Source organism: Lycium ferocissimum, chromosome 3 (assembly GCF_029784015.1).
Source record: "Lycium ferocissimum isolate CSIRO_LF1 chromosome 3, AGI_CSIRO_Lferr_CH_V1, whole genome shotgun sequence".
Classification (NCBI taxonomy): Eukaryota; Viridiplantae; Streptophyta; class Magnoliopsida; order Solanales; family Solanaceae; genus Lycium; species Lycium ferocissimum.
Genome location: NC_081344.1, coordinates 17,050,079 through 17,062,460, shown reverse-complemented (window position 1 = coordinate 17,062,460; position 12,382 = coordinate 17,050,079). Strand labels below are relative to the sequence as shown.

Sequence of the window (12,382 nt, the reverse complement as noted above, 5' to 3'; positions counted from 1 at the left end):
TTATTGTCCACTAGGCAATGTTAGTAGTAATTTTTATATGGTATCTACATTAAACATAAAGTTAATAACAATCAAAAATAGAGAGGATAACTTATTGAAACCGTTAAAATTACGCTAAACATGTACTCCATATAGAAGTGACATATCGGCGGGTCGGAACGGATATGAGCGGATCGAAAATGGATGAAATATTCTGCCCATATTTAATAAGAATAAAAAATGAATTAACCGATAGATAATATGGATCCATGGTTTCAGGAAAGTGAGGTGAGAGAACACCAGCTAAAAGTTAAAATAAGTTTATACTCCCAGAAAACACGAACTCATGATAACAAGCAGACAAATGGATAATTAATAATATGAATATCCATATTATCCATCCGGATGTCCATTTTCTAGTGGATAATATCCGTATTTGATCCATTTTTAGATAGTCAGTATCCAACACATATTTAATCGGCCGGATTGAATGGTTCTTATTTTTTAAAAATCATTTTACCAGCCCTAGTCGCTGATTATTCAATTATATATTGTATCTACTCTACAAAATTTGTATAGAAAAATTGATTCTAGTTATCAAGCATTTCTGCTAATTAATATAATGTACCACATTTGGATGTTTTTTTTGTTGTTAGATAATTTTCCTCAATTTCGTCATGTTCATAGATAATTATATGTATATTGTTGGTTATACATCTAATTTATTTTCTCTGTTACTATTATATTATGCAAAAAAGTTATATTCGCAATCTACTACTGTATATAAAAAGCAAAGTATTATTGCTTAAATAGTCACTAAATTATTGAAAGAAGGTGGACAAAGTCACTTTTTTTGTTGTATCAGAAAAGACATTTATTATTTGCTATTACACTCAAAAGGTCATTTTCTTTATTTTGTATAAAAAAAATCACCTATCTTTTGCAATTTCACCCAAAAGGTACTCATGCATTCTCCAATATCTAAAAAGGTCAACTAAAAAATAACGTTGAAATAGAGAAAATTAAAAAAAAAAAAAGGTTATTATAAAATAAATCAAAGAAATGATCTTATGATTCATATTAATCAAATGATTTATACAACAACAATAAAAGAACAACTAAAAAATAACGTATGTCAACTAAAAAATAACGTATGTCACCTAAAATGAAATAGAGAAAATTAAAAAAAAAAAAAAAAGGTCATATTGCAGCTACACTTTATTTCTGGCTTGTCAGGTATACAATAAAGGAAAAGTACCTGCCCTTTCGAAGGCATTAAAGTTCTCCAACCTTTTCTTTTTTGTTCTCCTTGTTTTTCTTTTCATTTGAAATAAGAATAGTATTGTGCTTTTCTATTTTATCAAGAGATAACTTTTTAAGAAAAAAAAAAAAAAGAGAGAAAAGAATACATGGCTACCACAATAACATTGCAGATGGAATTGGTGAAGTCAAGTGACGAAAAAAAAAAGTGGAAAAGCTAAATATATTAGGTCATGGAATAAATAAATAAAAATATGTGGAGGTCCTTCAACAGTACGGCAGATAAAGTTACGTTAAACAAATTATACTTTTGCAGAAGAGTGAAAAGAAAACTAATTGCACATGGAGCCAAATGATTGGAAAGAGTTAACCAATCCTTTTTTGTTTTAATCATGTCATAAACCAATGAACCAGAAATCCAAATAAAGCACTAATATATTAAGAGCTACTCATATCAAGTTCATTAGCACTAATGAATTTACAACGAATCTGTATCCTAAACCTAATATAGTTTCGTAGAAAGCACACGGAAAAGGAAATAAAATGTATTTAAAGCAGATTGAGCTTGTTAAATTTGTGACAAATCGGTCCAATCCAAAACCTAATCTTTTTTCATCAGGTCAAGTTTCACTATCCGCAACCAAAGGCGGACGTAAGATTTTAAATTATAATAGAGACAAATTAAAGTGCTACAGCATTGAATACTTTTATATATATATATATATATATATATATATATATATATATAAAACTCTTTTGAAGTGTATAGTTCAACTCATTAAAAAAAGTGTTTACCTACCTTTATTTTTTGGCGAAAAATGAATGTCCACTTATCAAATCAAGAAAGAATAAATCTTATTTTTCCAGATTTGCTCTTATGAAGTGTTAAGTGACCAAATTTCAATACCTAATTAATTAGGAATAATTTAGTCAAATTACCTATTTTTTACTAAGAGTTAGTAGTATTTTCTTAAGAGATGTGTAAATGGCTAAGTAAACACGTTTTTTTAACCGATGGAGTATATGTTCAGTTCAAATTGAATATATTATAAACTAACAGAGAAAAAGGAAATGAAAACACGAGGCGTTATCTTTAGTCCCTACCATACCTTATCCACACAAACAAGACATAAGATATGGTATCAACTATGGAATACATTTTAAAACAGCGTAACACGGTATTTATTGTCAATTTTAATGAAGTTGTGTGATGTAGGGTGATAAGATCGATAGCTCGAGAAAACGGGGAAAAAGTTATTGTTGAAAGGTGCAAGATGGTTGAAATCTCTTCATCATTAATTAGAACTGTATTTTGAAAATTGAGAATCTTTTGACAAGAAATATTTATTTGCAGCCTACTTGATATGAATTTTCTTAATATTAACGGAATTATATATTAAACCCTCCAGATAAAAAAAAAAAAGTCCACTTAGCCATTTGCACACCCCAAGAAATACTAACTCCTAGACAAAAATAGGTAATTTGATTAAACTACCCTTAATTAAATAGGCATTGGGATTTGATCATATAACACTTAATAGGGGCAATTATGAAAAAACAAGGTTAATTCTTTCTTGATTTGCTAAGTGAACTCTTTTTTTTGTCCAAGAAAAAAAGGCTAAGTGGACTCTTTTTTTTTTTATCCGGAGGGAGTATATATTTAAAACTATAGAGAGCAACTTCATAACGGGCAATAATTGGACCGATTATTTCGAGAGCATCCTCATAATTGGCAATAACTGGGATAAGGTGCTAATTTCGAGAGAAACAAAACAATGGTGCAGATAACATAATCACGAGAATATTTCTTTTTCAAGCAAGAAAAAAAAAAGGTGTGCAAAATCATCAACAAACATTGCATGGAGACATGGAGAGAAACGATGGTATTGAATAGTTATATAAAAATACATATCATGCAATAGTACAGTATCTTAAACTTATAATGACATAAAATATATATATATTTATACTATCGTGATATTAATTAAACTCATAAATCATACGATGAAACTCTTGAAAAAGTGATAGAGCGTAGATTTAGGAATACGATAAGAGTGATAGCGTATCGATTGGGATATATATCCCTGGTAGTTCTATGAAGAAGGCTATATTCTTGCAAAGAAAATTGATAGAATTTTATTAATTACAAAATGAAGAAAGATCTACCCTTGGAGTTCATTGACCTAGAAAAAGCATATGATTGAGTATGACCAAAGGTCCTTTAGTGGGTGATGGAAAAGAAAGAATTCATACTAAATACTATATAAATATCATAAATGACCCGTATGATGGAGTCATCAATAACGTGAGAACAATCGTAGAAGATACAAAGGAATTTTTCATATATAATAGTGAATTTATACCGAGGATCGACATTGAGTCCTCAATTATTTGATACAAGATGAGTATCATGGCGTATGAAATTTGCTGATAATGTTGTGTTAATTAATTAACAGAACCCACTGAGGTGTCAACCAAAAGATTGAATAATGGACAAGCATTATAAAAGCAACGATTATAGGATAATTAGTTGAAGTAAGAGTACATGCATCACAAGTTTAGTCAGCATGAGAAGAATAAAGTTGAGGTAGGATTGGACTAGACGGGATTATGATGCCAAAATGCAAATAGTTTAGATATCTAGGCTCGCTGTTTCATGATAATGAATGATAGATGAAGATGTAGTTACTCATAGAATTAAAACTGGATGGTTAAAATGGAGAAGCGATGTCGGGTGTTGTGTAATAGAAAGATGCCTACCAAAATGAAAGGTAAATTCTACAGAATAGTTATAAGCGACAATATTATATGGCAGTGAATGTTAGACGAAAAGTACAACATATCCATAAGGTAAGTGTTGCAGGGATGTGGATGCTAAGATAAATGTGTCATCATACAAGATTAGTTAAAATAAAATATAATCACATTCACCTATAGCACAAATTGAATAAAATGAAAGAAAGTCGCTTGAGATGGTTTGGTCATGTCCTGCATCGACCTACGGATGTACCGGTCCATATGTATGAAATTGTGGAGACTGAAAGCATTTAAAGGGAGACCAAGTAGACCTAAAATCAGGTGAAAGGAAGTTGTCTCGAAAGACCTACAATTTCTTGAAATCAGTACAGACTTAGCTAAAGATATGGCGCAGTGAAAGAAAAAGATCCTTATAGGTGATATCTACTGATTAGAAATATGTTTCATAGTCTTTTTGAAAAAGGATCAATATGCCTCTAAAGTATGTGAAACTCATAATATTTGTTCTATGCTAATGCTTAGGTCTAACCATGGCCATGTAGTTACTTAATTGGGTAAAAACATTCCCTTATTTCATTGTTGAAAATGTATAATGAATATAAGAATATTTTGTATCATTATTTAAGGATAGTTTTGAGCCAAAATTGTAATGACGAAGATATGAATAAGGCAGATTGCTAAAGGATGGCCCCCAAAAAATATCTGAACATCATATTAATAGTGAACACATATCACATCATGAACAAACGACAGTAATTTCCCCTAAAAATCAAGAGCTCTTGGCACTGAAAGAAACCTCAAGCGTATCTTAGATATAATCGTACTCTATCATTAGGTGGCGCACTAAGCTGTTTAAGTATATAAAAAACCATAAATCAAGCATATGCAAACTTATAACATACTTTATATACATCCCCAACAACATGAGGGGTTTGTAAAGTTGGTGATATATGCAAACCAAAGTGGGTTTGTAGCTGGGACTAATTTTGATCCACACTTGCATAACCTGTTCAAGTTTATTGGGCTGAACACCAGCTCCTTAGTTGACGGATCAAAATGAACTCAACCAAAATAACCCAATCTATGTGTGTGGATGCGTATATGTCATTTTGCATCTTCTTCTTTTTTTTTTCTTTTTTTTGCCTTTTTTTTCCATATGAAGGGAGACGTTATTATTTTGATAAATGGTTTGGTAATACTATTTTGAGTTCAGGATTGGTGTATAACCTACTTAATATAGATTTTACGAACTCAGATTGACCCTAATGATCTTTGCAGATAGAGTAATAAATTATTTTAATTAACTCTAAAGTGCAACTCCAACATTAACCCAACCAGACAATATGAACTCTTTGTACAGCCAAAATGGTTGTTTGGTTTCTGTCTCCTCTAAATTTAAACTTCCTTTTTTTAGTGTTGCGCCCTCCGAAACTTAAGGTTAACTCATTGGAAGGGAAAAAATGAGATGCATGTATTCCATAAAATAATCCACCACTTAAAGTATATGTCATGCTGGACTGTCACACGAGTCTGACCATTGGAAAAGATGAATAATATACTAAATTGAATTACTGGTCAAACATAGGTCTGTTATCACAACAGACCCACTGAAGGATAATATATTTAGAGGCAAAGAAAGTGTAGCTAATAATAGATAGGAGATGGTCCACCTTATAGCTGATCCTTCACCCAAAAGAGACTCGGAAAAATCTGACTCTTGAGGAATCTAGTCGAGGCAAACTAAATAAGACTACCTTGATGAATTCGTCCAGCTCAAATTACATGAGAAAATCCAGAACATCAACTGAATATACAAGTACCGAGTATACGCACCTTCAAGTAGTACCACCAAATATAACTTTGTTCATCAAAGAGATATTCTCAAACTCAGCCCCATAGATGCACAGTAAACATGATATACTAGATGAAAGGATCATACATGCACAAATCTTAGAAAAGAAATAGTTCTCAGACTTTCACAAATAGTGAGTGCAAAATACACAATAAATACTGACCAAATTACACAGCTGTTTAAGCTATTATTAAGTAGAAAAAATGAATTCCTACTTCTACAAAACAGCACATAGCACCATTGAATGAAGTGGCAGCTGCGGTGTCAAGAATAACAATACACATAATAGATACTTTTTGACTTAGGCTTTAGCTGCCTTGGTCTTCTGAAGTCTCACATACAGTGCGGCAGGAATGGAGTTAGCTTCACTCAGCTCTAGACTGCCCAGCTCGGGAAGACAAGATAATGCCAACAATAAGCCCGTAAAGAGCCAAGGCTTCAGCAAAAATGAGAATGAGGATCATCCCAACAAAAAGCTTGGGTTGTTGTGCATTAGCCCTAGAAAATGATTGTTGTTCAGTACACAGATAGGAATAATTTATAAAGCTACAATCAGCTTGACAACAAAAAAATAAATAAGACATCCCAACAAAAGTTAATAGAATGGATCAATCCTAAGCTGAATATGTCATAAATAGCCTGCAACGGTCAGTAGATTGAGTGTTTGGTTGTTACATTTCATCCATTGTTTTGGCAAAGTCCATATAGACTTGACAGTAAAAGGTAAAGAACTTAAAACAGTTTTAGTGGGTGCTCTCCAGAAGTTATTGTATGTTTTTTTAATTAATATGTAATAGAAGTTACGGTAAGTTGCCAAGTTGGGAACAATAACTAAGCATAAAGAGTTGGCGAGTGGCTAAAATATATGAAGCGAAGGACCCATAATTCATAGGGCAGAGAATGGAATGATGGATGAAAGGTGCCCGTTCTGTTAAATGTACCCACCATATTTCAATCATATCGCCTGCAGAACATGCACCTTTGTCTGGAACAGTTTGTTCTGCAGGTCAGCACCTCGGACCACAAAAATTGCAAGATTTGAGGAAAACCATTGAGCCCTAACTAACCATTAGGTTTGAAATGCAGGAATGTTATTTTCTTTTTTAATTCACTTCCCACTTTCTTAGGAGAAATGCTTCCACAAGGCCTCAGGTTGCTCTTTAATTTTTTTTTTTTAATAACCGCGGAGTCCGGGCCATCTTGTGCGCACCTCGACTAATTCCACGGGAGACCTGCTACCTCCCACTAGCAACAGGTACCGCTGTCAACCAAGGCCTATACAGATGGGAAGAAATCACCCAGTGTTTTTGTCTCTGTTGGGATTTGGATTTGAACCTGAGACCTCATGGTTCTCCCATTTCATAGACCACTAGGTCACACCCTTGGGTACAAAAAATACTGGTTGCTCTTTAATTTTATGTTACATAGTTTTCCTTTACAGGAACGTAACAAAATAATCAACCAACGGGTTATGTTAACAGCTATCCTACGACTGATGTAGGATGAAATGTGTACTTATCGTCTTTGTTTTTTAACTTTAATCAGGAACCTCGACGGACGGGAAAAGGTCAATGAATTTTGTCAGCAGCTTGAAACTGCAAGAAAAATAAAGGAAACACCGGGCAGCCATTGTCACTATAATTTATTTTCCAAGAAGAGGGAAATCAGAACAAAAGGATCATAGTTAACACTCGTCAGAGTCCCGGCAACCATAGAAAGTGGAGCTGTTATTTTTTGACAACTCTGAGATTCTCAAAGATAGAAGTTGTCACATGTTACTTTCAAGTACTATTATATATTCAAAAGGGTAGCAAAATAGGGGAAAAGTGTTTTTATATAAGTAAAGCAGACTCCAGAATTTGGAACAGCCTAAAAGGATAGTAAGACATCTTTCGAGAAAGGAAAAATGTTATTGACCTAGCAGGTCCTATAGGCTAAAGTGGTTCGACTTACACTAGTCATGATGATTTGTATGATTTTTCTATGAAACACACAAAGTGAAAGGTTTAGCATAAAAGACAAACGAATAAAACCAGACAGGGCGGTTACCCTATTCACAGTATGTTCAAATGTGACAAGGGAGGCAAGGCACACAACAACACAAAGTATAGTAAGAGAGCTGAGTGCAATACGCAAGTTAACTTCAAGGTAGAAAGTAAAGTTTTTGTCGTATAATGGCGATTGAAAGTGGGCATACCCATGATTTATTCACTAATATGTCTTGGGTCATGGCTGGACAGAGGCAAGCATTTAATAGGGTCCTGAAAAAGTCACAAAATGCGTCGTTGCTCCATTGGAATTAAGTCGCGTATTGCACTCAACTCTTTTACTATACTTTGCGCTGCCGTGAGACTTGTCTCCCTTATCACATTTGAACACACCGAAATAAGGTAACTGCCCTAAGTGGTTTTAATCGTGTCTTTTTACACTGAACCCTTTCATTTGGGCATGTTTCATGTAAAAATCATACAGCTCATCATGTATGCGAACCTCTTTGTTACATCCCGTATTTTCGTGCGATAAGTTGCATCATAGGTTAGTCACATAAGCTCAAAGGACAGGATTATGTTTGAAGTTATAAGTGTTTATGTTATGTTCAACAAGTGATAAGTAAGTGCCGCGAAGGTTGAAGGTTAAACGAATCGGAAAGAAATAAAATAAGTTTAGCTGAGTTTGGGATGTTGAATAAGTTATACATTGGAGTTTTGGACATATCCAAGTATGCAAATAAAGAGATCGGTGTATAAAAGTTTTAGGTCTCGAAATAATTTCCGCGGATGAACAGTAACTGCTACAGTAAGTCGGTGAACAGTACTGCTACAGTGACTTCGGAGCAACTATATAAAGGGGTTTAACCCCTCATTTTCAGCCAAGAATCAGCCCAAAAATATTTCCCAAAAATTCTAGAGAATTCTCCAACCTTCCCTCCATTAAATTTCAACGCGAGTTAAGTAAAAATCTCCGTTCTTCCGCATAGTTACGCTTATAATATTGTGTTGCATTTGTGGCTTGGGAGTAAGAAGAACGCGGTATTAGCGGAAGTAAGGTATGAATCTTTCTCTTTTGGTATCATTTAAGGCTTATTTACGGAGATAAATTTATGGAATAATTATGTAGCGAATTCGTTTGTGGAGGAGTTGGAGAAAATATCATGTGGAGTATTTGATGGAATATTTTGATAAATGAGGTTGTTGTTGTTTCGTTGTTGTTATTGGTTGTTGATTGTTGGTATTGAAAATTTGGGCTAGGCATATAAATAGGGGAGATGTTGTCCTTCCACGACTTGACTTAAGATAAGAGACAATGAGCCTAATGACAATACGAATGGTTGCCTATGTAGATTGAGATGACGAACGATCCTAAATAAATGAAAATTGGAAAATCGGAGAGTAAGCTCCAAAGTCAAAGGCATGATTCCTTTCTTATGAATCCATAGGTGTTTTTCAAATGTCCCATGGTCCCTTTATGTGAATCCATAAATGTTTTCCAAGAATATTCTTATTCTCAAAAGCTGAGATTCATGAAAAAAAGATAAACGTGTTTTGTGATTGATCTTTCTAGAAACTCCTATGTTATAATTCCCTACATATGTTTCATAACCTCCTATATTCCAAAAGAGTTCATGATTCAAAGGCATGACTTCTTTCTTGATAATCCATAAATGTTTTCCAAAATGTCCCTATTTTCCGAGTCAAAGAATTATGATTCTATAAACTTTTATGACAACCGATGTTAAAGATGAGAATGTTTCTACGATGATGATGATTTTAAATTCTACCTTATGATGTTAATACTATTATGAGATTATTGAGATGATTTTTCTCGATTTTATTCATTGTTGTTGATCTCGCCTTATAATAATTGTTCCTTCATTAGAGCGATGATGATTATTCCATAATATAATCGGAGGCTACGACCTTACGTCGCTCATATAATTGTGGCTTTTGATTGGACTCTCATGTGATATATATGTATGTATTTTCTCACACCGCGCCGCGCTATAGTCTTGATGTACACACACCAACGGTCATGTTAAAATATTGCCCGGACGTGGGAGACCGGACGCGGGCTTGATAATAACACCCTCGATGGCCGGGCATGATCTATATATATGACACAATGTCAAAAGCCAACTCACATGACAAACGAATCCGGATGTACAAGTTATCTCTCATATTCCATGTTACCTTTCATATCTATATTATGTAGTTATTCATATACTCGTATTCGTTTGACATTTCTCACTTATTAGTTGTTTAATGACAAAAGGCATCTTGGTATCTTGATTTATGTTAGAGACTTTGCGGACGAGTCACGTATATGACATGTCTTTTTATGCAATGTTACAAATTTCATATGTTTAGCGGGTCATTTCATGATTTAAGAATATGAGTATAATGAGAACCGGCGGGTTAATTATGGGCAGGTTATACACTCTTTAGGACACACTTTAATATTTCATCTTGTTCTGCAATATTACTATGTTCTGCAATATCATTGTTAGAAGAACCTGGATGTCTACATCAACAATAGCATGATCAGTATTATGATAATGATTGTCTTGTTCATTAACTCCTTCCACGACTTGTATAGATGATACTAAATGAGAATTTGTTTGGTGGAAATTAATGAAAATTAGCTGTCAAATTGCTCTTCTTCTCTACAATGGAAAAAAATTCTACTAAAAAGGGAAAGGAGGTATATTCCAAAACATTGTACAGGGAAATGAGCAATCCACATGACTACCTATACTAGATAGTACATTGTAATGATCATTTTTTGATGTAATCACCTCTTAGATTGGAATTGGCGATTGAAACTTGGACTCCAAAAATTCAACGCCTTACGGAGAGTGGGGATGTTTTCACATGTCCCAACTCACAAAAAGAGGGGTCTATTTAGTCATATGGTATGTTTGACATCTCACTTCCATTCTTGACAAAAGGCATCTTGACTTGAGGATTTTTCCTTTTCATAAATGAGCGGGTTGAATACGGGTTAATTATGGGCGGGTTATACAAATTTGGGTAAAATTTGCCACCAATTGTCATACCCTTAGGTGTGACAATTATATTATTACTACATATTTTGTATTTACTTGCACATTGCCAAAAAAAAAAAAAAAAACCCAATCTGCTTCCAAGCTAGTTGGGGTTGGGTGGTATACTCCTCAGTACCAATGGCATTCCATTTAGACATGCGTTAATCCATAATATAAAATTTTAGGTTCTCAAACACACTAAAAATAAGAGAATGTTAGCTTTCTTACTCAAAATTATCATCTGATACAGATTATCAGTACAGTGTGATTCAATTTAATTGTTGTGATATGCGAAAGGATATCTGGCAATTAAGATGGTGAACAGAACAAATAAATCGAACCGTAACTAAAATTACCAAACAACTATGTTCTCTATTTGAACTTATTATTTTATTAACTTCCAAAAGTTTCCTGCATATGTTAGACTGCAATTTTCACAAACCATAACCTTGTGAAAACACATACCAAGGTATCTTTATCGAGATGCAACATTCTACGTCCTAATAGAGCCACTCTCTTAAAACTCTAAATCGACTGCTAAAAATTTATTTTTTTAACATCATATCTTTCACATTCGAACTATTGAATGAGGTTCAACAGGCATTAAAATGCAAAGAAGCAAGGAAAAAAAAAAAAGTGGAGGAATCAGTACCTAACACCAGCATCTCCAACAATACCAATAGCCATTCCAGCAGAAAGGCCAGCAAGACCACAAGCAAGTCCAGATGAGAGATGAGCATAGCCATCAAATAGGTAATAGGACTTTGTTTTGGGGTTAATCCCAGTACTGATGATCACAGCAATAATCAAGCCATAAATACCTAACACACCAGCCATAACAACTGGCACAATTGATTTCATAACCAACTCCGGTCTCATCACTCCCATTGACGCCACTCCAACACCACTCTTTGCTGTTCCATAAGCTGCCCCCATACCTACCAATTATTCAAAATATAAAAAATTAGATTCCTGATCCGTTGCAAATATTTAAAGTTTACAGATGCAAAATCACATCGTCTTATGTGGTCATAAGGGGTAAAGATTTAATTTAATGATATAATTGTCAATACTGTTCAGATACGACTATAAATGAAAGGATCTTCGATCAATATCGAGATTCGATTCGGAATATGAGACATTCATTAATAACATTTGCTTTTTCAAAAAAATAAAAAAAAAGAATTGGAGGTGATGTTACAGGAGAAAACGAGGGCGGCGGCGGCGCCAAGGAAACCGAAGAAGGGAGCTGTTTCATCTCCGGCGAAGGTTGACATATTGTCCTTGCGATTTGGATCTGATTAATTACACAGATAGAGTTTTGGAGTTGAATAGATGCTCTCTATCTCTCGGTTGATTGGTGTTGAAGCAAATAATTGATTTAGCAGGGTGATAATCACGTGCTATTAATGGGTTTTGGGCTTCGGAGGCTATTATGGGCCGATTGCTGAAATTCGGATCTCGGCCCTGCTACATTTTAGCCATTTTTAAAT

General features: G+C 34.0%; 1 protein-coding gene and 1 long non-coding RNA gene across 2 annotated transcripts; both read right to left on the bottom strand.

Moving 5' to 3' along the window:
* Positions 1-5,896: 5,896 nt before the first annotated feature.
* LOC132049910 (V-type proton ATPase 16 kDa proteolipid subunit) lies at positions 5,897-12,259 on the bottom strand. The gene is made up of 3 exons (XM_059440887.1): positions 12,091-12,259; positions 11,542-11,827; positions 5,897-6,346 (listed from the first exon to the last, which is right to left on the bottom strand). Exons 1-3 carry the CDS (start codon positions 12,164-12,166, stop codon positions 6,214-6,216), a joined length of 495 nt encoding a protein of 164 aa, XP_059296870.1. The 5' UTR covers positions 12,167-12,259; the 3' UTR covers positions 5,897-6,213.
* On the bottom strand, positions 8,049-11,519 carry LOC132049911 (uncharacterized). The gene is made up of 2 exons (XR_009413172.1): positions 10,284-11,519; positions 8,049-8,338 (listed from the first exon to the last, which is right to left on the bottom strand). It is a non-coding gene; the product is annotated as an uncharacterized LOC132049911 (long non-coding RNA).
* Positions 12,260-12,382: the final 123 nt, after the last annotated feature.